The sequence below is a fragment of the Oncorhynchus mykiss genome, chromosome 1, assembly GCF_013265735.2.
Source record: "Oncorhynchus mykiss isolate Arlee chromosome 1, USDA_OmykA_1.1, whole genome shotgun sequence".
Taxonomy (NCBI): domain Eukaryota; kingdom Metazoa; phylum Chordata; class Actinopteri; order Salmoniformes; family Salmonidae; genus Oncorhynchus; species Oncorhynchus mykiss.
Genome location: NC_048565.1, coordinates 22,786,959 through 22,811,792, shown reverse-complemented (window position 1 = coordinate 22,811,792; position 24,834 = coordinate 22,786,959). Strand labels below are relative to the sequence as shown.

The following is a 24,834-nucleotide window of genomic DNA, read 5'->3' as shown; positions in this document are numbered from 1 at the left end:
TGTCTGTTTGGTGTGCACATTTGTCTATCACCCTGTGCGTAGCCAGTTAATGATGCTAATGATAACCGTCTTGAGGGTAGACAGAAAAACTTTCCCCAAAAACCTTCTCAAGTAAATGTTAATTGCTAAGCAGGCTTACCTGACAGAATATGATTATTTGTATCAATTGGTTGGCCATTGTTTTACAAAGTGCTGTATCAGTAGTCCTAACAGCAGAAACATTCCTAGACAGACACATTCCTCTCTTATTTAATATACAATTAAAGGTGTATTACATAACAACAACAAAATAATCACCTCAAAATTGGTCTTCTGATGCATTGACATTGACTTCATGAATTCTCTATGAATATGTGTATTATTGAGAGTAAAAAAATCTAAAACCAGGAAAACGTCCTGAGTCAATGTCAATGCATCAGAAGACCAATTTTGAGGTCTTGGAAAATAACTAAAAAAATGTGATTTTTTTGTGTAACCTTAAATTGTGCATTAAACAAGAGAGGAATGTGTCGGTCTAGGAATGTTTCTGCTGTTAGGCCTACTGAAAAAAATTGGGGGGGCCCTTATAGTTGCTTATTAACCATTATTTTACCAGTTATATTGACAGAAAACACATCTCTTCTACACCAAGGACCAGGGGGAGAATAGAAGAATGTGCCTATTTGAAAGCTATAAAAAAATGATGCTAGAAAAGGTTGGAGACCCCTGCAGTAGAGGGTGCATGTAAATGAAATATGAGCTTCAGGTTAGCCTCATGACCGAAATCTCTTTGAATTTCAGCTAGTGCCGACTGTATACTAAAAGCATTCTTCTTGAGCAATAAATTAATATCTATGCAAGCAAAACAAAGACAAAAACGGCAAAATCAGGATATAAAAGGGCCATAATTAGCTACAAACTAGCTATATGTGTATTATTATGTGGCCTTACCTTTCACTGGCTTGTCAAGCTGTCTTAAATCTTCAGAATGCTCTTCTTTAGTATTCAGTGTTCTCACACACACACCATCCAGGCTTTCCAGTGTGTCTGAAGACTGAAGGCCCAAGGACATGCCAATGACTACTTCCACAGAGGAGCTGTTCTGCTCGTCATCCAGGCCTGTTCCATTGTCTAGCTCCAAGGGGGAAGTCAGCTCTGGATTCAGGGATGTACCACTGTCTGGGTGTGTAAGGGTGGTCAGGGTCAAGTCACTGGGTGTATGTGTATGTTCAGGTGGGGCTGGTGGGGCCAGGCTCTCTGGGATGGCCTCCTGATGTGTCAGCTCTGAGGATCTCTCTGGGGAGATAGAGGAGGAGGAGGATATGACCTCAGCACTCTGTCTGTCCATAGCCCTTTCATCATGTAATAACGTGTGCGAGTGGGAGTCTGCACACTCTCTGCTGGCTTCTACACTTTCTTCCTGTGTCAGACTCAGGCCTGGTAGTTGGGCCTCCACTCCATTCTCACTTCCATGTGTGGTATTGGACAGATCACTGTTCTCCTCTACCTGTCTGACATGAGGCTCATCCGCTCCCTTTGAGGGGTTCTTGACCATCACATCCTCCTCTAATGGACTTGCTGAGACAGTCGGACCCCTGTCTGAGGTGCTAAGGTTCTCAGTGGCCTCAGACACCGTGACCCCTGACCTTCGTGCAGTGTCTTTGGGTCCAGTCTGATGCTTACTCTGGCTCTCTGCGGCAGCTTCCTGTACCTGGCCTCCCTCCAGCATGGAGTTGGAGTTACATTGTTCTAGGCTTGCTACAGCAGCTGCTACTGCTACAGCCACCACTGCTACTGCTGTGGCTGCTATTTCCTCTCTACATGCCAGAGAGTCTGCCTCTTCTAACGATGCCCACTGTACAGACACCTTCTTCCCAGGGGCCTCCTGTCCTGTGACTGTCCCCTCCTTAGACAGTTTGTCTGTGGAGCAGCCGACAGACTGGACGAGTTCCCCCTCCTCACAAGAGGATGTGTGGACCGTGACATCACAGTGTTGTCCTCCCATGGTCTCTCCACTCTCTCTGTCCTCAGCTGTTCTGCTGGCTAAGTCAGTGGACGGCTGTTCCTCACATTCCTGCCCAGTCTCGTGGCCCTGGCTGTGGGTGCCGTCCTGGTCCTGCCTTGGCTGTGGTGGGGTTGCCACTACCTCCACTGTATCCTCAACTTGTTGATCCAGGACCTGCTGCTCACTGGGTTCTTTTGCTGTAACGTAACCTGGTCCGTGTGAATGGCTGCTCTTGATCTCTCCCTCCACCATAATGGGGCTCTGCTTCATGCTGTTTGTGTCAGTCTCTCCACTTCTGCTGCTGGTTGTCTCAGTGCTACCGTTGGTCTGTTGGCTGGGGTTTCCTGCCTCTGTCTTTCTCTCGTCTGTACCGCCCCTCTCAGACTCCCAGGTCTGGTTGCTGTTATCGGCCCACTCGGGCTCCACAGAATAACTTGTCACTGCTGTAGTGGTTTCCTGTCTTTGTTCGGAGTCCTGTGCCTCTACAGCTTGTGCCTCATGGCGGCTCACTGCTCCCGTCAAAGTCTGAAGAGTACATTCAGAAGTGGCCTCAGCATACTCCACCTCAACCTCACCGCTATGTTTGTTGTGCTGTCCATTCTCCACAGGAGCCCCAGACTCCATCTCCTGGATGTTCTCAGGCTCGCCCTGCCTTTCCATAGTCCTCTGAACACTTGTGTCCCCACAGCCACTACTTCTGCTGACTGTAGTCCTCAGGGACTGATGCTTAGCTTCCGTGTGTTCCTGAGACTGCGCGTGGCCCATGGCTCGTGAAGCCTTTGTCGGAGCAGCAACAGCCTTATCGCCCGTCTCAGTCTCTGCTCTCCACTTCTCGTTCTCTTCCTGGTTCCTTTTACAGCGCCCTGCCTTGCTGCCCTGCGTGGCAGTGATTACGCCTGTCCTCTCTCTATCAGCTTCCTCCTGCTGGTCTCCACAGGATGGTGCGCTGAAAGCTGCAGTCTCGCCCTCTCTCCGCTGCTGGGCATGGCTGTGGGGGGGCTGGGACTCTGTGGCTGAGTGTGCTGATGTGTTGCTGATGCCACTGGATCCTGCTGTAGTGTTCAGCTCATCTGGTGACTGCTGCTGGAGCACATGATCTTCCTACAGCACAAACAGAAACACAGTGTGAATAACAAATGACACAAATAATAAATCACACACTATTTATTACACACACACACACACACACATATTAACTTCCTGTAAAGATAAGATGTACAAAAAACTTTCAGAGCAAACAAATGGAGAGCATGCAGGTAGATCACAATAGGCCATGTTTTCTCTTTTGGCAGATATTAATTAGCTAGCTAGTGCACACAAGATTTGGTTGTAGGATCTGAGAGTACATACTGTACTGTATGAGCCCTTAGCTCCATTAGGAGATGTAAGGAATACCTCAAGTCATGATTTAAAACAACAACATGTGAGAGTTAAAATCAGAAAGAGATGAAAGCAGACTTGGTTTAAAAGCAGATAGAGTTATATATCTCACCTTGTCGTCTCTGTGGCGCTGTATGAGTTTCTGTAGCTCCTCCACCTCTCCCTTTAGTCTGGGCAGAGGTTTCCCTAGCAACGTGTCCACCGTCAGGGTGTATGTGTTCAGTTTAGGGTGGTGCTGCAGCACTCGGCCTCCTGGGTAACACTGTCTCTCCTCCGTCTTTATCCGGGTCTCTGACAAGGTCTCAACCCTGCCCAACACAAACAGAGCACACCGTGTCAGAACGGAGGTAGCCAAATCACATAGCACTGATTCAGCATTCAGCACCACTACCTACGCCCATAATATATCACCTAGTGTGAATGACAGGTTCATTCTGGGGGTAGGAAGGCACTGGAGACATGGTGTACTACCAAACCTTTCAACAATCGACCGCCAACCTCCAAACTGGTTCAGCTTCATTGTATTGCTACTTCTACTCGGTCAGCTTTCTGGTATTTAATTCATTGTTCTACGGTATCAGTGGAATTGAAAATGAAAACACTACCTCTCCCTTTCTAATCTACTTCACGTGAAAACACTTCTACCGAGTAACAAAAATGAAGAAAAGAGACCAAACATGGCTGAGCTAAAATTAAGTTTCCTTCATGGTTCTAGACTAAATGTGTCTTGTAATGGGTAAACCCAGGTAGGGTCGAAATGTCTATAGCAGTGTATTGTCCTGTTGAGCTGGCTCTGGGTAGGGTCGAAATGTCTATAGCAGTGTATTGTCCTGTTGACTAGGTAGAGTCACATTTTCTACTCTCTTACAATGCGTGTAACTGACCCCAACTGACTCAGGGGTGATGATGTCACTGCTGGTACACTCCGGTGAGAGACACAACAAAACAATCTGATGGAAATAGGGCTTTAGAAACAAAAGGAATGAGGGAGTATGTAAGTCCCCCTCTAGCCCCAGCCCCATGAAGCCCCTGGGACAGGAGTGCAGACCTAGGTTCAAATAGTATTTGGAATAATTTAAAATACTTAATCTGTGCTTGATTGAGCTTGCCTGGCATATTGGACAAATGGAACAGTCCCAAAAACGTCATATCACGGCCATATGGTACTCCAGGCAGGTTAGAGCAAACACTAAAAGATTTCAAATAGTATTTGAAGCCAGGTCTGCAGTAGTGATGCGATCTGGGGCTGTTCTCACCTGCCTCATGGCACTCAGTGCCAATGCAGGGCAATAAAGGGCTGAATGGGTGTCCATGGCAACCCCCTGACATCACTCAGTGGGGACTGAAAGGCAAGACGCAGGGCGGGGGAAGAACAGAGGCACTTTGTGGGGCCTGAGGCAGCCTCAACTCTCTGCACATCCAGGGGAGATATCTTAACAACACACAGAACTGCACTATACATGTTAGAGCTTTTACTACTTCATTACTAGATTACTAGTATACAACTTAACCAACTTCTTCCCACAGTCAGCAGGTGGAATTAACACATGTATGCTGTCTTCAGAGTTGGAATTCAGTCATGACACCTAACTGTTTTCTTGTGCCAAATAACAGCAGGCCCTCTGCTTCTCCCTGACCTGAACTAATCCTGTCTCAGAGCATTTAACACCAGCAGCCAGGTGACTCAATCTCTCTACTCCCAGCTTAACTCAGGACTACTTCAAAAACATAACAGCTTCCCCTAACAATATCAGACAGATAGGCTTGGTGTCCAGGTGAAGGAGTACAGGTAGTGTAGGTAAGAAGAAAATGCTGGTCTAGTATGGAGAAAAGCTACAGCTTGGTTCTCTTCTGTAACACACACACACTAACTCTCCGAGGAGCTCCCACCAGGCCCTTTTCTTTCCTATGGTTATAAGGTTTCACCGCCTCCACCAAACCAGGGCACGGCCGACAGACACCCAGGATCCGGTGACCCAGGGGACAGCCTGTGTGACGCAGACCGACCGAGAGACACCGTTGATGTGGCCTGAGAGTGTCTCTGGGCCAACTCTTTACTGTTCCTGGTCAGCACAGGATAGCATATCTCTGTCAAGGACTGGGCGACACCTCAATCTCCATGTTATAGAGAAAGCTGATGATCTCAGGTGATCTCTGTAATGAGGTTGCTCATATGTGCTCAGCTGGAGAACAGATCACAACCTTGTCACGGACACTGATATGTGCTCAGCTGGAGAACAGATCACCACCTTGTCACGGACACTGATATGTGCTCAGCTGGAGAACAGATCACCACCTTGTCACGGACACTGATATGTGCTCAGCTGGAGAACAGATCACCACCTTGTCATGGACACTGATGGAACAGGTAAACAAACTGGTTTGGTGAGGTGCCAGTGGAGGTTGTGTTCATCGTCTACCAATAGGACAGAACTACCCCTGCTAGATCAAATCTGATAAAGCTCTGACAGTTTGTATACAAGGACCCTAGAACATCTATTTCCCGCCACTTGTACATGTGGTGCCTGGTGTTTTTATACAGCTCAGATGTGTCACAGAGCACATGAAAACAGTCCCATACAGCTATCACAGCCGGTGAGAACGCTGTGCAGTCTACGAGCTGTCATCTAGCACGTACACTTTTCCTCCTAATTCTAGGTACATTTTGTGATTTTATCCCACGACAAAAGACCCATACTAGTCTGATTTTATGTACTTTAACAAAGTGCATATAAATAAAGTTGGATTCTTTGGTGATTTCTGTGCTGACTTCAGCTGTTTACAGCAGCAGTCCGGAGTCTGTCCTTGGTTGGTCTGCTTATCTGTGTGTACCGCCAACACTCCAAACACATTTCAACATCCACAACAAGTCCCTCCTAACCATAGAGCTGCTCCCATTCCCATGGTTACATAAAGACCTCTCGTTGATTTGGATTCCAAATCCTAGTTTGCTAGCTAATGTCTTGAAGAATATTGGAGTGCAAGAGTATGTGTTCAAAAAAGAGGAAGAGGTGCTAGGTAAAGATGTGACGATGTTGAGAGCCAATAAATACTGTGGAGAGGGCTGTGCCTTTCATTCACAGATAAAACAGCAGAATATATTATGATGACACTGTTAGTTCAGCAAGTTCTGATGTTCAGCATACAGTCCGTCCCAGGGTTAGTAGAAACGATTGGCTAGCCAGCCTACTCCCATAGAAACATAATAATAATGTATCTGAAGGTTATTACTAGTGTAATAAAGGCTATTAAAAGGTTATTCATGTTTAGATCATGTGTGTTATATACAGTATGTGATCCAGTTAAGTACTCACCCAGTGAAGAGCTGCTGTAGCTGGTCGTGGCCCCTCTTCTCTGCCACGCTGACTGGTGTAGAGCCCTGCTTGTTGGGCAGTCTGAGAGCCTCTCTGCCTCCTGGCTGCTGGAGCAGAAACAAGGCTACCCTTCGCAGACCGCGCCGAGCCGCAAAGTGCAAGAGGGTCTCGTGTGGACCGGGCTCAGCTGAACGGGACACACAGGGAGGGAGAGTTACACTGGGCTCAGAGACGGTCAACAGTTACAGCCTTCTAACTAGAACACAACACACATTCAACGATGTCCTGCCAGTGAGCATCCAACAACACTCCAGCTTCTGCTTAATATCCAACCTGTTTTCTCTACTACCGTGTGACCAATAATCTGTTTTGCAGTACAGTATGTTCATATGTAAATCCCTCAGTGCGTTTGCAGGCGGACACGGTCGTCCCTCTCTCCACTCTCCCTAACCCCTCCCACCTTTGCTATCAGCCTTAACTGATAACCCTGTCAGAGTCCCGCCCCCTAACCTGTGTGACACACTGTCCTTCCTGAGTCATATGTCTATTAACCCCACCCCCTCCTACCCTCTCACTCCTACTGGTCAGACTGCTGATTCTCTGCTTCAATGCACACTGAGTCACCAGGAAGGCCTGACTAACTGTGTGTCTAACTAAAAAAACACACAGCTATAGTCCAATTCGGTGTGAGTAAGTGATTAAGTCTTATGGAGACCTTCTCCCTACCGATCACAATGATGTAGTAGGAGTGATGTAGTAGGAGATACAGCGGGGCAAAAAATTATTTAGTCAGCCACCAACCAGTTCTCCCACTTAAAAAGATGAGAGAGGCCTGTAATTTAATGAATCATTAATGAATTTATTTGCAAATTATGGTGGAAAATAAAATAAAATATATTTGGTCAATAACAAAAGTTTATCTCAATACTTTGTTATATACCCTTTGTTGGCAATGACAGAGGTCAAACGTTTTCTGTAAGTCTTCACAAGGTTTTCACACACTGTTGCTGGTATTTTGGCCCATTCCTCCATGCAGATCTCCTCTACAGCAGTGATGTTTTGGGGCTGTTGCTGGGTAACACGGATTTTCAACTCCCTCCAAAGATTTTCTATGGGGTTGAGATCTGGAGACTGGCTAGGCCACTTCAGGACCTTGAAATGCTTCTTACGAAGCCACTCCTTCGTTGCCCGTGCGGTGTGTTTGGGATCATTGTCATGCTGAAAGACCCAGCCACGTTTCATCTTCAATGCCCTTGCTGATGGAAGGAGGTTTTCACTCAAAATCTCACGATACATGGCCCCATTCATTCTTTCCTTTACACGGATCAGTCGTCCTGGTCCCTTTGCAGAAAAACAGCCCCAAAGCATGATGTTTCCACTCCCATGCTTCACAGTAGGTATGGTGTTCTTTGGATGCAACTAAGTATTCTTCGTCCTCCAAACACGACGAGTTGATTTTTTACCAAAAAGTTATATTTTGGTTTCATCTGACCATATGACATTCTCCCAATCTTCTTCTGGATCATCCAAATGCTCTCTAGCAAACTTCAGACGGGCCTGGACATGTACTGGCTTAAGCAGGGGGACACGTCTGGCACTGCAGGATTTGAGTCCCTAGCGGAGTAGTGTGTTACTGATGGTAGGCTTTGTTACTTTGGTCCCAGCTCTCTGCAGGTCATTCACTAGGTCCCCCCGTGTGGTTCTGGGATTTTTGCTCACCGTTCTTGTGATCATTTTGACCCCACGGGGTGAGATATTGCGTGGAGCCCCAGATCGAGGGAGATTATCAGTGGTCTTGTATGTCTTCCATTATAATAATAATAATAATTGCTCCCACAGTTTATTTCTTCAAACCAAGCTGCTTACCTATTGCAGATTCAGCCTGGTGCAGGTCTACAATTTTGTTTCTGGTGTCCTTTAACAGCTCTTTGGTCTTGGCCATAGTGGAGTTTGGAGTGTGACTGTTTGAGGTTATGGACAGGTGTCTTTTATACTGATAACAAGTTCAAACAGGTGCCATTAATACAGGTAACGAGTGGAGGACAGGAGAGCCTCTTAAAGAAGAAGTTACAGGTCTGTGAGAGCCAGAAATCTTTCTTGTTTGTAGGTGACCAAATACTTATTTTCCACCATAATTTGCAAATAAATTCATTAAAAATCCTACAATGTGATTTTCTTTCTCTTATTTTGTCTGTCATAGTTGAAGTGTACCTATGATGAAAATTACAGGCCTCCCTCATCTTTTTAAGTGGGAGAACTTGCACAATTGGTGGCTGACTAAATACTTTTTTGCCCCACTGTAATCTGGCCTTGTCGATGGGGCCTGGCAATCGCCATTACCATCCCAACAGTATGAGGACACACAGGGGGAGGATTCAGAGGCTGGGAAAAAGACTGCCACAAAACGGAGTCCTACTAGAACCGTAACCTGGTATTGAGGAGATAAGGATTAGGTCCTAGCAGGGGTGAGGATTTAACACAGTTACACCAGGTCTAACAACAGGGGTCTCATTTATCAATCATATGAAGGCAGAAATCTGCGCGTAATCCATGCGTAGGATCATGTACACGCAAAGTGTGAGATTTATCAGTATAAACATTTGGTTGGGTGTGTGTGAATTCACACAACCATGACCATGCGTACACACACGTGCCAAGTGCTGGAATGAGGGAGCTGCTTGTCAAGCACAGAATGAGGAAAAAATATATGTTGACCTTTTTTTAAATTATGATAGTGGGCCTAATAATGATGATAGTGGGCCTAATTAATTGTATTTCCATTGTGAATTCATGCAACATATCTTGACAGGCTATATATAATTTGACCATATCAGTGCCTTTGTTACAATATTAATCAATATAAAGTACAGTCATTTTGCTAAATTAGAGGCACGTGTGAAATTGAGACCTCTGTTGAAATACTATAAACTATAAACTGTTGGAAGATTTGGCACACGCTGCATTTCGCAGAGAGTGCGTTTTTAGAGACAGGTGGGACTTTTTTGCAGAAAGTACAGATCGGTTCATCAGATATCGTTTCCCAAAACCAATCTCATAGGATCTTTGTGAGGATGTGAGACCTACTTTAGAAAGGCAAACGTTCCATTCCGGTGCACATCAAAGTGCTATCTACCCTCTGGATTTTGGCAACAGACACGTTTCTGCGGGAGATTGCAGATCGCCATCTCACATCCCTCTATGAGCCAATGTTTTGGATGCAATCATCACCAAAACACCATCGCACAACAGGTTGAAGTCAAGAGGGGTTTCTTTGCCATCAATGGGTTCGCAAATATGAACTGAGCAATAGACAGCACCCACATCACCATAAAAGCACCATCCCATAATGAGTTCAACTATGTGAACAGAAAAGGTTTCCACTCTTAATGTACAGGTGATAGGTTATGTGATGCGCAAAAAAACACTGCTAAATGTGGAGGCCTACAGGAGGGAGCTGATGGCTTATTAGTGAGTTTTGCCTACTCATTTGAACTCTATTTTCCATTGTTAAGGCAACTTGAAATGGCCCAATTGGTCCTCGCTTTATACTTACGTTTGCATTTTTAATGATCAAAATATAACCGAGGCAGCCAAATTAAACCTTTTGGTTGTACTCAGTGTTTTGTTTTAAGCTTTTTTTGGTTGCGCCGTTGTAGGCTATTTCATGGTACGGAGTTGTATATTCCCCACTGGCTTTAAAGGGATGATTTTTACCATAGATGGTGGTCACTCTTTACCCACGACTGCGTGGCCAAACAAGACTCCAAAACTATCATTACGTTTGCTGACGACACAAAAGTGGTAGGCCTGATTACCGACAACGATGAGACAGACTATAGTGAGGAGGTCAGAGACCTGGCAGTGTGGTGCCAGGACAACAACCTCTACCTCAATGTGAGCAAGACAAAGGAGCTGATCGTGGACTACAGGAAAAGGCGGGCCGAACAGGCCCCCATTAAAGGGGCTGTAGTGGAGCATGTCGAGAGTTTCAAGGTCCTTGGTATCCACATCACCAACAACCTATCATGGTCCAAACACACCAAGACAGTTGTGAAGCGGGCACGATGACACCTTTTCCCCCTCAGGAGACTAAAAAGATTTGGCATGGGTCCCCAGCTGCTCAAGAAGTTCTACAGCTGCACCATCGAGAGCATCCTGACGGGTTGCATCACTGCCTGGTATGACAACTGCTCGGCATCTGACCGTAAGGCGCTACAGAGGATCATGTACATCACTGGGTCAAAGCTCTACACCCAAGCCATAAGACTGCTTAACAATTAATCAAATGGCCACCCGGACTATTTATATTCATACCCCCCATTTGTTTTTACATTGATGCTACTCGCTGTTTATTATCTATGCATAGTCACTTCACCCCACCTACATGTACAAATGACCTCAACCAACCTGTACCTCCGCACCCTGACTGGGTACCGGTACCCCCTGTACACAGCCTCGTTATTGTTATTTTATTGTGTTAATTTGTTATTTATTTTTGGTAAATCTTGTCTTAACTCTTTCTTGAACTGCACTGGTGGTTACGGGCTTGTAAGTAAGCATTTCACGGTATTGTATTCGGCGCATGTGACAAATAAAGTTTGATTTGAACCAAATAGCCAAGGTTGTGCACGAGCACTGAGAAGAATTTGTATTTATCAACAGTTATCATCTCCTACCACTGTGAGTATGAAGCTCGTAGGATTGTTTGATAAATCACACTTTTTCTATGCGTACAAATTTCTAAATTCTTTCGTAAGTAGTATTTTAGAATAGTTTCTACACAATGTTGATAAATGAGGCCCCAGGAGTCTTGAAGCAGAGATTGTAATAACCACTGCAGAGTAGAGGTTGTTTTTATGTTTAGGTCTCATTTTCCTGTCAGAAGATGGCAGAGAAAAAGGGAAGTAAAACAAGAAAAACAGGCACTGTATTTCGTCACACTGACAGACACACAGGACAAAAAGAACAAAACAAATGTTAGGAAATCTGTAATACCCGAACTTACCATAATGCATGCATAATAAACAATATAAACTCAATGGCCTACAGTTGACGGGAAATTATCAACGTGAAAAATAAAATCAACCCCGCTCCAGATCTCTACAGGCTCAGTTCAGTGGATCCGATTTGTAGAAACACAGAGACAATATGAGCATGGGCCGTCATTTCCTCTCTGTCAGCCCCATTCTATGGTAGAACTCTCACTCCAACAACCACTTACAGGAGTAGGGAGAGACACTAACAAATCAGATTTTCCACCAGTGCTGGATTCTCATGGCTACTTTTCTCCCACAAACCCTCAGTCTAATAGACGCCGGGCGATGCGCTGGAATGCTAGCAGATCCTCTGTTGGCATTTAGAGCGCTGGCAGCCGATGTGACAAGGGATGAAATATGCCTTTAGGAGTTTTTCTACGTTCTTCATGATATTAATGCCCCTCTGTGCTTTATTTTACTCAGAATTAGTTTTTGGCTGTGGCCGGGAGGTGCCAGTAGAGCCACCTAACAAAGACAGCCTCTAGGCCAGGCGGTGCCATCATGCAGCTAACAGAGAGAGCCTCTAGACCGGGCGGGGCCAGCAGAGCCAGCTAACAGAGAGAGCCTCTAGACTGGGCGGTGCCAGCAGAGCCAGCAAACAGAGAGAGCCTCTGGGCCGGTTGGTGCCAGCAGAGCCAGCTAACAGAGAGAGCCTCTAGACCGGGCGGGGCCAGCAGAGCCAGCAAACAGAGAGAGCCTCTGGGCCGGTTGGTGCCAGCAGAGCCAGCTAACAGAGAGAGCCTCTAGACCGGGCGGGGCCTGCAGAGCCAGCTAACAGAGAGAGCCTCTAGACCGGGAGGGGCCAGCAGAGCCAGCAAACAGAGAGAGCCTCTGGGCCGGTTGGTGCCAGCAGAGCCAGCTAACAGAGAGAGCCTCTAGACTGGGCGGTGCCAGCAGAGCCAGCAAACAGAGAGAGCCTCTGGGCCGGTTGGTGCCAGCAGAGCCAGCTAACAGAGAGAGCCTCTAGACCGGGCGGGGCCTGCAGAGCCAGCTAACAGAGAGAGCCTCTAGACCGGGAGGGGCCAGCAGAGCCAGCAAACAGAGAGAGCCTCTGGGCCGGTTGGTGCCAGCAGAGCCAGCTAACAGAGAGAGCCTCTAGACCAGGCAGTGCCAGCAGAGCCAGCAAACAGAGAGAGCCTCTAGACTGGGCGGTGCCAGCAGAGCCAGCTAACAGAGAGAGCCTCTAGACCGGGAGGGGCCAGCAGAGCCAGCTAACAGAGAGAGCCTCTGGGCCAGGTGGCCTGCTGCTAGCTCCAGTTTCAAGGCTCACTGTGCCTCACCAAGGTGCCCTGGACCAGCTTCAGGAAATGCCAGGGCTGGATAAGGCATTAAACAGCTGGCCCACTCTACCGGCAGGTTGGGGAGAGGAATGAAATGTTCCTAACCTGACTGCAGCATCATCTATTCTAAAAGGACCATTCATCTTTCCCCCTTTTCTTTTTTCAAACATCAAAGAGTTTTGGAATCAAATATTATCAGGGAAGACCTCGGGTAATAGTGGAACCGGAGGAGATGCAAAGCACAGGGGATATAAGCAGGCTCACATGTCCCACCAAATAGAGGACAGCATGCTTTCATATGGGTGCACGTCAGACCCAGAACCACCTGAAGCATATAAACCGGCCAATCTGACAGGTGTTTCTAGCTCGCCATACATTGTTGGCTTGTTCTGTAAATTGTTACTAGGCAGATCCCTGTGCTCTTACATGCTGATTCCCTGAGAAAAAAGGATCAAAGCCATTCTGATACTATAAACCTATCCCAATGCGTTTAATAGGGATATATATCTATCACTGAGTGGACAAGACAAAGCAGTCCTTTGAGAGGCTGATAGGAGGGGCTCAGTCTTCTAGCTCTGTGAGTTTTTGTGTTCCTCTTATCTATTCCTGACAGAGGCACTGGTTTACAACCCAGACAGAACATCTGCTCACCACATCAGCTCTGACAGAATGCAGGAATTGGAACTAACATTAGAGGACTAAACACATTCTGTTAGTATTACAATCTGTCATCAGTCAAAGCTAAATACACAGACGGTAGACTAGATGCAGACATGGGTACACAGCATACCGATTTTAGGGCTTTGGAATTCAGACCATGGTTGTGTCCCGATCCAAAGGGCAGCTGCCTGCTGCCTACCTGCTTCCCAATGAACCTATCTTAGTAGGTAGCACTTTCCATTTGGGACAAGGCCCAAGGCAGCATCACGTGATAACACATTCACATTCCACTGAGCGCGAGACATTTGTTTACATTGTAGTCACTGTAGCAGGGTGAGCTAGCAATTCAGTGAACAACTATCCCAAAATTGAAATATCTGACATGAATAACAAGTAAACAAGTAACAGAGTCGATCTCCTCAGTACCTGTTAATGAATTAAGTTGACACCGACCAGAATAATTATCCTACGTTATAGGGTCCTCCTCTCGCATATTGCTTGGTGTGCTGCTCCATCGTTGTGGACATGACAGGTAAGCTTGCATGATAGAGGCTACATTTTTTTTTTTTTATATATAGCTAAATAAGCTATTTTACTGAGTGTTTAGGAATTATTAATAACCATAATAGTGGTGTTTCAGTGTGAAGCTAATATTGCATTCGAGCTTCTATTGTTTTTTCTAATAAGTAGGCTTGCATTGTGATTCATTCATACTATCAAACCATCACACCCGTGCATATTATTAAATGACACGGATGGTCAAGATAACGTGGTGTTATATTAGTTGACAACTAATATTGAAAGGTGATATGATGCAATCTAACTAGATTAGAAGGCTACTTCAATTTAATGTCAGCTGAAAAACAAGGTGTTGTGGGTTAGCCTCCCCGGCAAAGGATACATGGGATGCTACCTTCAAAATAGCCGAATGAAGAGTTCTGATTAGACGGAGTACAACTACGACCGGAAGGACTTTTTTATAGCAGGTTAGGAGAATCTACGCAGCAGGTTATGATAATTAAAGTGGCAGGTTGGGGACTTAGGTTAAGGTTAGGAAAAGGTTCAGACAGAGTTAGATAAAATGCTCTCCTAACCTGCTACAAAAGTCACTTCCGGTCATAGCTGATCTCCCTGTAGTCACAACCTGAATGAAGGCCCCTTAGAAGGCAGCACTTTAAGGTACCTTGGGATTGGGAGGCAGCATCCTCGTCATTTGGGACACAGCTCATATGTGCCTATGTCAACAAAAGTCTCAGGGGATGAGAAGCACAAAGGACTGAAAGGTCCTTCAAATGGCTTTCTGTAGTATTGCTGTAAATATCAAATCAGCCTGGAGTTTACATTCTTAACTAAAGATATGTGCATGATGGATTATAATTGCTAAGCACTGACAATGTTAGACAATGTTAGAAAACAGAAATCTGTCTTCTCCAGTATGGTGTTCCAAATTACCCAGCAGGAGCCAATAGTTTTCATGATGACCTATGGGTCCTATACTATTACAGTATATTGCTATAGGGCCATACATTCAAGTGGCTGAAAGGGCTGCCTGTCTGTCTCATCTGCCTCTAGTTTTTTCATGACTGTTCGTGCACAATTATTTCATCCTAAAATACCAGGTTTTTCCTCCTTTACCACAATCTCTTATTACTGGTGCAGAGAGAGAGGAGCAGAGAGAGAAGGGAGGAGAGGAGAGGAGCAGAGAGAGAGGGGAGGAGAGGAGAGAGGAGCAGAGAGAGAGAGGGGAGCAGAGAGATGAGAGGGGAGCAGAGAAAGAGGGAAGCAGAGAAAGAGGGAAGTAGAGAGAGAGAAGAGAGGAGCAGAGAGAGAAGAGAGGAGCAGAGAGAGAAGAGGGGAGGGGAGCAGAGGAGAGAGGAGCAGAGAGAGAAGAGAGGAGAAGGGAACAAAGAGAGAGGAGTAGAGAGAGAGGAGAGGAGAGGAGAGGAGCAGAGAGGAACAGAGAGGAGCAGAGAGAGAGGTGATAGCACACTAACACTCTACTGACAAGAAGAGGCTTACTGTCTCCAAATGAAACAAGTACAAGTCAGCTCTGACCAGAGCCGACATTTATCCCAAATGTCCCCTTTTGTGCTCCAGAATATGTCCCAGGCTCTGGTTAATAGGCCATATAAACACTGTGTGTTACTGCCTACTTATTAATTGGGTGGGAATGTTTGTTTTTAGCATATCTGACATTGCATTCCTGATTTATGATGATGAGGAGCAGAAAACAGAAACACAGAGGAAATAAAGTGGGTGTAAACGCAGTCGGAAAGCCGAGCCATGAACATCAGGAGTGGAGAACTGGTGCTATCCCAGGGGACACTGCTCTCTCAGCTAAAGCCCTTCCTCTCCTTTCTAGGGTAGACCTCTCTAGTCAGACTCTATCCTCTGTCAGGACCCTCTGTGTGCCAATTAACAGAATCGCTGCAGTTTGACTGAAAGTAGTTACACATGTCAGAGCCCCTCCAAAAAAACACAAAATGAATAAAGTGACCTCTGATTGGCCGTTAGCTGGAGTGGATCTTTCTCCTAAAGGTGGCTGTTGCGAACATTAATGCACAGGCGGAGCTGGAGTATCATTAGTGAACCACCTGGTGGGCACGCTCCACTACTCATACAGCGGAATGGGACCCCGGCCAAATCATCTCTCGGTGGAAACAACAAATGTTCCCTAATTACCTCACTGAGGTGTGAACAGAACACAGCAACACATACTGTAGGAAATCTACAGGCACATACATTAAGAGGGTATAAGGCATAATAATGTACAGACAGACCGTGCTGCAACACTAAACTGTGAGAAACATACAGAAGTAGACGCACAGAGACACACAAAGCAGAGACCCCATCCCTACTCACCAATGCTGTTGTCCAGGTTGGTGCCTGGTGGTGTGCCTACGTTGGAGCCCAGGACGCTCCACCCCTGGGGCAGGGCCAGGTGTCTGAGTGCCAGGGAGAGGCTCTCGTCTAGTCTCTCACACTCCTGCAGGGGGATCTGGCACTCATCCAGCAACAGAGCCCCCTCCAGACCGTCGGCCCGCCCTGCAGCGCTCACCAGGAACTGGGCCATGTCGAAGGCCAGGTCCTGGACGAATTGGAAGCGCTCCTCGGCCACAGGGTCCACCGAGCCATCAGACCGCGCAGAGCACAGCGTGACCTGCACCGACTCACAGCAGTCATGGGCTGGGGAGGGAGAATGGAGGGTTAATATAACCTGCACACGTGCTTCAGACATGCCAAATATACTTTACAGTGTGAGTTTACAGTGTGTCGTAGCCCTACAGCTCAGACTCCAGAGAGAAGAACAGAGAAAACCATGTTCAAGCTCCACTGTCCTGCTGCAATGCTGGCTTGAGTTCTGTGGCTTCGCTGGTTGCTAAGATGCACAAAGTCCAAACATTAAACACTATTTGTCAGTGAATAGTTTTAAAAACCACAGAGAAATGAAAAGGAAGCCTTTAGCATGTATGTCTCTAGTCAGCTAATATGGGTGGGAGTGACAGAGTAACTGCCACGTTGCTTGCCCAAATAACTTGGCTGCATGGGGTCAACAGGTTTCAAAGCAGACAAACATGAATCTAGCCTCCATCCCAGTGGATCATTAAACAGACCATTTTAAAACAGACCACAGATAGAGATGTAACATTGAAGAGGCCTGTGAACCAAAAGGTAAATATGCTATTCTCACAATCAGAGGAATATTCATTCATATTCAAATTACCATCAAAACCTATTAGCAACAACAAAACGTGTTTAAAACATGGCCTAGTGACGTGATATACAGAGCTGTTCTTTACCATGTTCCTCCCTCCCTCTAAACGTGTTTAAAACATGGCCTAGTGACGTGATATACAGAGCTGTTCTTTACCATGTTCCTCCCTCCCTCTAAACGTGTTTAAAACATGGCCTAGTGACGTGATATACAGAGCTGTTCATTACCATGTTCCTCCCTCCCTCTAAGAATGCATGGACTCCACAGCAAAAGGACTTAGTTAAGGAGAGCTCATATTATAAACAGGAGTGATGGGACAGAAGACCCAAATACACACGCACACAACACACACACACACACACAACACAAACACCGATAAATCAAAGCTGGGGCAGCCATCATACCATCATCAATATGCCACTTTAGCCATGTTTTACATGGCCCCTGCATTCTGCTCAGGGTGATAACTGAAACCGGGTGAAAGACAAAAACACCTAAATATATTTTTGTTTTATCACCAAGTCTTCTTCTGGTAAGGCTGCCTAGACATAAACAGCCCTTTGATGAAAACATGGTTTATTGCCAACAACCAGACTGAGATAGATATACAGTCGTATGAAAAAGTTTGGACACCCCTCTGAGGCTGCATAATAATTGACTCTGTCGTCACAGAAAATGATCACAATGGCATGCCATTCATTTTCTAATAAAAGCTGAGTACTGGGGTATTGTCCAGACAAAGATTTTTAGTGTAGCAATATTAAGTTGTATGGAATTAAATCAGATGTGAAAAATAGGCTATGCAGAAATGTGGGCACCCTTGTCATTCTGTTGATTTTAATACCTGTAACTACTTAGCACTGATTAATTGGAACACACAATTGGTTCGGTGAGCTCATTAAGCCTTGAACTTCATAGACAAGTGCATCCAATCATGAGAAAAGGTATTTAAGGTGGCCAATTGCAATTTGTTGTTCTCTTTGACTCTCCTCCGAAGAGTGGCAACATGGGGGCCTCAAAACAACTCTCAAATGACCTGAAAACAAAGATTGTTCAACATTATGGTTTAGAGGAAGGCTACAAAAAGCTATCGCAGAGATTTAAGCTGTCAGTGTCCACTGTGAGGAACATAGTGAGGAAATGGAAGACCACAGGCACAGTTCTTGTTAAGGCCAGAAGTGGCAGGCCAAGTAAAATATCGGAGAGGCAAAGTCGAAGGATGGTGAGAACGGTCAAAAACAGCCCACAGACCACCTCCAAAGACCTACAACATCATCTTGCTGCAGATGGTGTCACTGCATCGTTCAACAATTCAGCGCACTTTGCACAAGGAGAAGCTGTATGGGAGAGTGATGCGGAAGAAGCCTTTTCTGCACACACGCCACAAACAGAGTCGCTTGAGGTATGCAAACGCACATTTGGACATGCCAGCTTCATTTTGGAATAAGGTGCTGTGGACTGATGAAACAAAGATTGAGTTATTTGGTCATAGTAAGGGACGTTATGCATGGCGGCAAAAGAACACAGCGTTCCAAGAAAAACACTTGCTGCCCACAGTAAAATTTGGTGGGGGTTCCATCATGCTGTGGGGCTGTGGCCAGTGCCAGTACTGGGAATCTTGTTAAAGTTGAGGGTCGCATGGATTCCACTCAATATCAGCAGATTCTTGGGAATAATGTTGAAGAATCAGTCACAAAGTTGAAGTTACGCCGGGGCTGGATATTTCAACAAGACAATGACCCAAAACACTGCTCAAAATCTACCCGGGCATTTATGCAGAGGAACAAGTACAATGTTCTGGAATGGCCATCCCAGTCCCCAGACCTGAATATCATTGAGAATCTGTGGGATGATTTGAAGCAGGCTGTCCATGCTCGGCAACCATCAAACCTAACTGAACTGGAGATGTTTTGTAAGGAGGAATGGTCCAAAATACCTTCATCCAGAATCCAGACACTCATTAGAGGCTATGGGAAGCGTCTAGAGGCTGTTATTTTACTAAATATTGATGTGATTTTTCTATTGGGGTGCCCAAATGTATGCACCAGTCTACTTTTGTTTCGATGCATATTGCACATTTTCTGTTAATCCAATAAACCTAATTTCACTACTGAAATATTACTGTGTCCATCAGTTATTTGATAGATCAAAATGAAATTGCTGATCCAAACACCGATTTATAAATGGAAATCATGGAAATTGTCAGGGGTGCCCAAACTTTTTCATACGACTGTAATTATTGAGCAATGTTCTCACATTATAACAATGTATTTCCATGACTGTGAAAAAAGCAAGATGGCATACATCTAGGAGAGAAGCAGTCATTTACAAATGCTACTTTCCTGTGGCAGCTGCCAAGAGGCTCGTCCCATTTTAGTGGAACCATAAAGCACAAATCATTAGCTGGAAATCCATGTACAATGTCTCTCTGTGCCCATGAAGAGCAGGGTGTGTGTGTATTACTATCCTCGTGGGCACCGGAAATCCTCCAAAGTCCCCACAAAGATAGTAAAACAAGGACAAGTATCCCTCGTGGGGACAAAGGCTATTTTAGGCCTAGGAATTAAGTTTAGGGTTAGAATTAGGGTTAGGATAAGAGAAAATAGGATTTTGAATGGTAATCAATTTTAGGTCCCCACAAGGATAGTAAAACATATAATGTGTGTGTGTGTGTGTGTGTGTGTGTGTGTGTGTGTGTGTGTGTGTGTAGTAAAACAAGGATAGTAAAACAAGGAAAGTAATCTCCCTTGTGGGGACATTTCCCACATCCACATGTGGACAAAGGCTATTTTAAGCTTAGGGGTGAGGTTTAGTGTTACAATTTGGTTTAGGTTTAGTGTTACAATTAGGGTTAGGTTTAGGCAACGGAGGTTGCTGAGGTGAGGTCGGGTAATAATAATGGCTAAAAAGGGGCAAATGGTAGCTATGTGTTTGTTGTTGATACATTTCCACCTATTCCACTCTAGCCATTACCAAGTGCCTGTCCTCCCCAATTAAGGTGCCACCAACCTCCTGTGCTTTAGGGTCAGGGAAAATAGAATTGAATAGAATAGAATTGTAGGTCCCCACGAGGATAGAACCACATTATGTGTGTGTGTGTGTGTAATCATAAAAGACTTGGTTAATCCAAACGGATCTGCCACACACACACCACCAGTACGACTGTCCAGCATCAGACCTAGCAACCAGTTGTGTGTGTGGTGCATGGTGGAATTTACCTGGGCACACAGCCTGTAGGGTGACATGGCTTATCCTCAAGGTACTGGTCAGGTGCCTCTGGGTGGTGCCAGCAAAAAGCAGGTAGAACTCTACATCCTCCTCATCCTCCAAACGCTCTCCATCACCCAGCTGCACCGTCAGAAGACACTCACCCTGGAACAAAACAGACAAATAGAAATACAGTTATACATTTGATCTACAAAGTTTGATTTACATAGTTTGATTTACATAGTTTTAACCCAAACAGAAACAGAGAACATTAAGATCATGGTGGTCAGGTATCAACACCTGTCTATTATAGTGGGAAGAGGCTGGGTTTTGTTATATCACTATCAATCTGTAATGTAGGTTGGAACACTCTACTGTATACAGAAAAACAAACCCTGCTAAAACAATAATTACTCTGCCTTATTTAATTACAGTGTATTGCGTAAGAAATGTGTGTGTACCAGTGTTGGGGAGTAGTGAACTACATGTAGTTCAACTAGTAATTGAATTACATTTTGCAGTAGCTTGGTGGTGGTTGAACTAAATTCAAATCTAGGTAGTGTTTCCAGTAGTCAATTACTCTTTTGCCATGCACAGTGCCTTGCAAAAGTATTCACACTCCTTGGATCTCTTCACATTTTATTGTTACAAAGGGGGAATAAAATAGATTTAATTGTATTTTTTGTCGACAATCTACATAAAATACTATTTAATGTGAAAGTTAAAGACTTTAAAACATTTTTAAAAGATCGATAGCAATTCAATAACTAAATATAGGAGTTACATAAATACATGTTAGAAACCCCTCTGGCAGCGTTTACAGCTGCGAGTCTTCATGGGTAAGTCACTAAGAGCTTTACACACCTGGATTGTGCAATATTAGCCCATTATTCTTTTCATAATTCTTCAAGATCTGTCAAGATTTTGGGGATCATAGCTAGACAGTAATTTTCAAGTCTTGACATATTTTTTTAAGCAGACTTAAGTCAAAACTGCAACTTGGCCACTCAGGAACATGCACTGTCTTCTTGGTAATCAACTCCGGTATACACCGAGTCTACCAAACATTAAAAACATGTTTATAATATTGAGTTGCATGTTGAGTTTCATCCTCAGTTTTCTACCATCACTGCCATTAAACTACGTAACTGTTTTAAAATCACTAATGGCCTTATGGTAATATCCCCGAGAAGTTTCCTTCCTTCCCTGCAGCTCAGTTCAGAAGGACGACTGTATATTTGGGTCTGGGTGGCTTAAAACATACTGTAATCCACAGCATAATTATTAACTTGACCATGCTTAAAGGAATATTCAATGTCTGATTTGATATTGGCAACGATCAACCAATCACTGCCCTTCTTTACGAGGCTTTCGAAAAGTTCCCTGGTATTTGTAGTTGAATCTGTGACTGAAATTCAATAATTGACTGAGGGACTTTACAGATGTTGTACGTATGGGGGACAAAGGAAGGGTAGGTCATTCAAAAATCATGTCAACCACTATTATTTCAGTGAGTACATGTTACTTATTATGGGATTTGTTAAGCCAAATTTTACGACTGAACTAATTTAGGGTTTCCTAAACAAAGGGGCTGAATACTTAGGCAACAAATTATTTCAGTTTTCACATTTTCATTAATCTTAAAATATATATACACTACCATTCAAAAGTTTGGGGTCACTTAGAAATGTTCTTGTTTTTTAAAGAAAATTTTTTTTTGTCCATTAAAAGAACATCAAATTGATCAGAAATACAGTGTAGACATTGTTAATGATGTAAATGACTACTGTAGCTGGAAACGGCTGATTGTTTATGGAAAATCTACAATGGAGTACAGAGGCCCATTATCAGCAACCATCACTCCTGTGTTCCAATGGCACATTGTGTTAGCTAATCCAAGTTTATCATTTTAAAAAGGCTAATTGATCATTAGAAAGCCCTTTCACAATTATGTTAGCACAGCTGAAAACTGTTGCCCTGATTAAAGAAGCAATTAAACTGGCCTTCTTTAGACTAGTTGAGTATCTGGAGCATCAGCATTTGTGGTTTTGATTACAGGCTCAAAATGGCCAGAAACAAAGAACTTCCTTCTGAAAGTCTATTCTTCTTCTGAGAAATGAAGGCTATTCCATGCAAAAAAAATGCTGTGTACACAATGCTGTGTACTACTCCCTTCACAGTACAGCACAAACTGTCCCTAACCAGAATAGAAAGAGGAGTTGGAGGCCCCCGTGCACAACTGAGCAAGAGAACAAGGACATTAGTGTCTAGTTTGAGAAATAGACGACTCGCAAGTCCTCAACTGGCAGCTTCATTAAATAAAACCCGCAAAACACCAGCCTCAACGTCAACAGTGAACAGGTGACTCCGGGAGTTGCTAAGAAAAGGCCATATCTCAGACTGGCCAATAAAAAGAAACGATTAAGATGGGCAAAATAACACAGACACTGGACAGAGGAAGACTGGAAAAAAGTGTTATGGACAGACAAATCTAAGTTTGAGGTTTTCGGATCACAAAGAAGAACGTTTGTGAGACGCAGAAAAAATGAAAAGATGCTGGAGGAGTGCTTGACGCCATCTGTCAAGCATGGTGGAGGCAATGTGATGGTCTGGGAGTGCTTTAGTGGTAGATAAGTGGGAGATTTGTACAGGGTAAAAGGGATCTTGAAGAAGGAAGGCTATCACTCCATTTTGCAACACCATGCGATATCATGTGGACGGTGCTAAATTGGAGCCAATATCCTCCTACAACAGAACAATGACCCAAAGCACAGCTCCAAACTCTGCAATAACTATTTAGGGAAGAAGCTGTAAGCTGGTATTCTGTTTATAATGGAGTGGCCAGCACAGTCACCGGATTTCAACACTATTGAGCTGTTGTGCGAGCAGCTTGACCGTATGGTACGTAAGAAGTGCCCATCAAACAAATCCAATTTGTGGGAGGTGCTTCAGGAAGCATGGGGTGAAATCTCTTCAGATTACCTCAACAAATGTACAACTAGAATGCCAAAGGTCTGCAAGGCTATAATTGCTGCAAATGGAGGATTCTTTGACGAAAGCAAAGTTTGAAGGACACAATTATTATTTAAATTAAAAATCATTATTTATATCCTGGTCAACATCTTGACTATATTTCCTATTCATTTTGCAACTCATTTCAAGTATGTTTTCATGGAAAACAAGGACATTTTTAAGTGACCCCAAACTTTTGAACGGTAGTGTATATAATTGTTCTTCCACTTTGACATTAGAGTGTATTGTTATACAGTGCCTTGCGAAAGTATTCAGCCCCCTTGGACTTTTTGCCACATTTCAGGCTTCAAACATAAAGATATAAAACTGTATTTTTTTGTGAAGAATCAACAACAAGTGGGACACAATCATGAAGTGGAACGACATTTATTGGATATTTCAAACTTTTTTAACAAATCAAAAACTGAAAAATTGGGCGTGCAAAATTATTCAGCCCCCTTAAGTTAATACTTTGTAGCGCCACCTTTTGCTGCGATTACAGCTGTAAGTCGCTTGGGGTATGTCTCTATCAGTTTTGCACATCGAGAGACTGACATTTTTTCCCATTCCTCCTTGCAAAACAGCTCGAGCTCAGTGAGGTTGGATGGAGAGCATTTGTGAACAGCAGTTTTCAGTTCTTTCCACAGATTCTCGATTGGATTCAGGTCTGGACTTTGACTTGGCCAGTCTAACACCTGGATATGTTTATTTTTGAACCATTCCATTGTAGATTTTGCTTTATGTTTTAGATCATTGTCTTGTTGGAAGACAAATCTCCGTCCCAGTCTCAGGTCTTTTGCAGACTCCATCAGGTTTTCTTCCAGAATGGTCCTGTATTTGGCTCCATCCATCTTCCCATCAATTTTAACCATCTTCCCTGTCCCTGCTGAAGAAAAGCAGGCCCAGACCATGATGCTGCCACCACCATGTTTGACAGTGGGGATGGTGTGTTCAGCTGTGTTGCTTTTACGCCAAACATAACGTTTTGCATTGTTGCCAAAAAGTTCAATTTTGGTTTCATCTGACCAGAGCACCTTCTTCCACATGTTTGGTGTGTCTCCCAGGTGGCTTGTGGCAAACTTTAAACAACACTTTTTATGGATATCTTTAAGAAATGGCTTTCTTCTTGCCACTCTTCCATAAAGGCCAGATTTGTGCAATATACGACTGATTGTTGTCCTATGGACAGAGTCTCCCACCTCAGCTGTAGATCTCTGCAGTTCATCCAGAGTGATCATGGGCCTCT

The 24,834-nt window shown here is 44.5% G+C and overlaps 1 protein-coding gene across 6 annotated transcripts in view; it reads right to left on the bottom strand.

The window, feature by feature from the left end:
• LOC110510174 (A-kinase anchor protein 13) overlaps nt 1-24,834 on the bottom strand; it is a 155,706-nt gene that overhangs the window by 57,587 nt on the left and 73,285 nt on the right. For all 6 annotated transcript variants that reach the window (XM_036971711.1, XM_036971865.1, XM_036971828.1 and 3 more), the window contains exons 3-7: nt 20,588-20,741; nt 16,517-16,840; nt 6,679-6,865; nt 3,477-3,672; nt 931-3,085 (exon numbers count right to left, since the gene is read on the bottom strand). In XM_036971711.1, the coding sequence (XP_036827606.1) occupies nt 931-3,085; nt 3,477-3,672; nt 6,679-6,865; nt 16,517-16,840; nt 20,588-20,741 (3,016 nt within the window). The remainder of the gene's footprint in view (nt 1-930; nt 3,086-3,476; nt 3,673-6,678; nt 6,866-16,516; nt 16,841-20,587; nt 20,742-24,834) is intronic.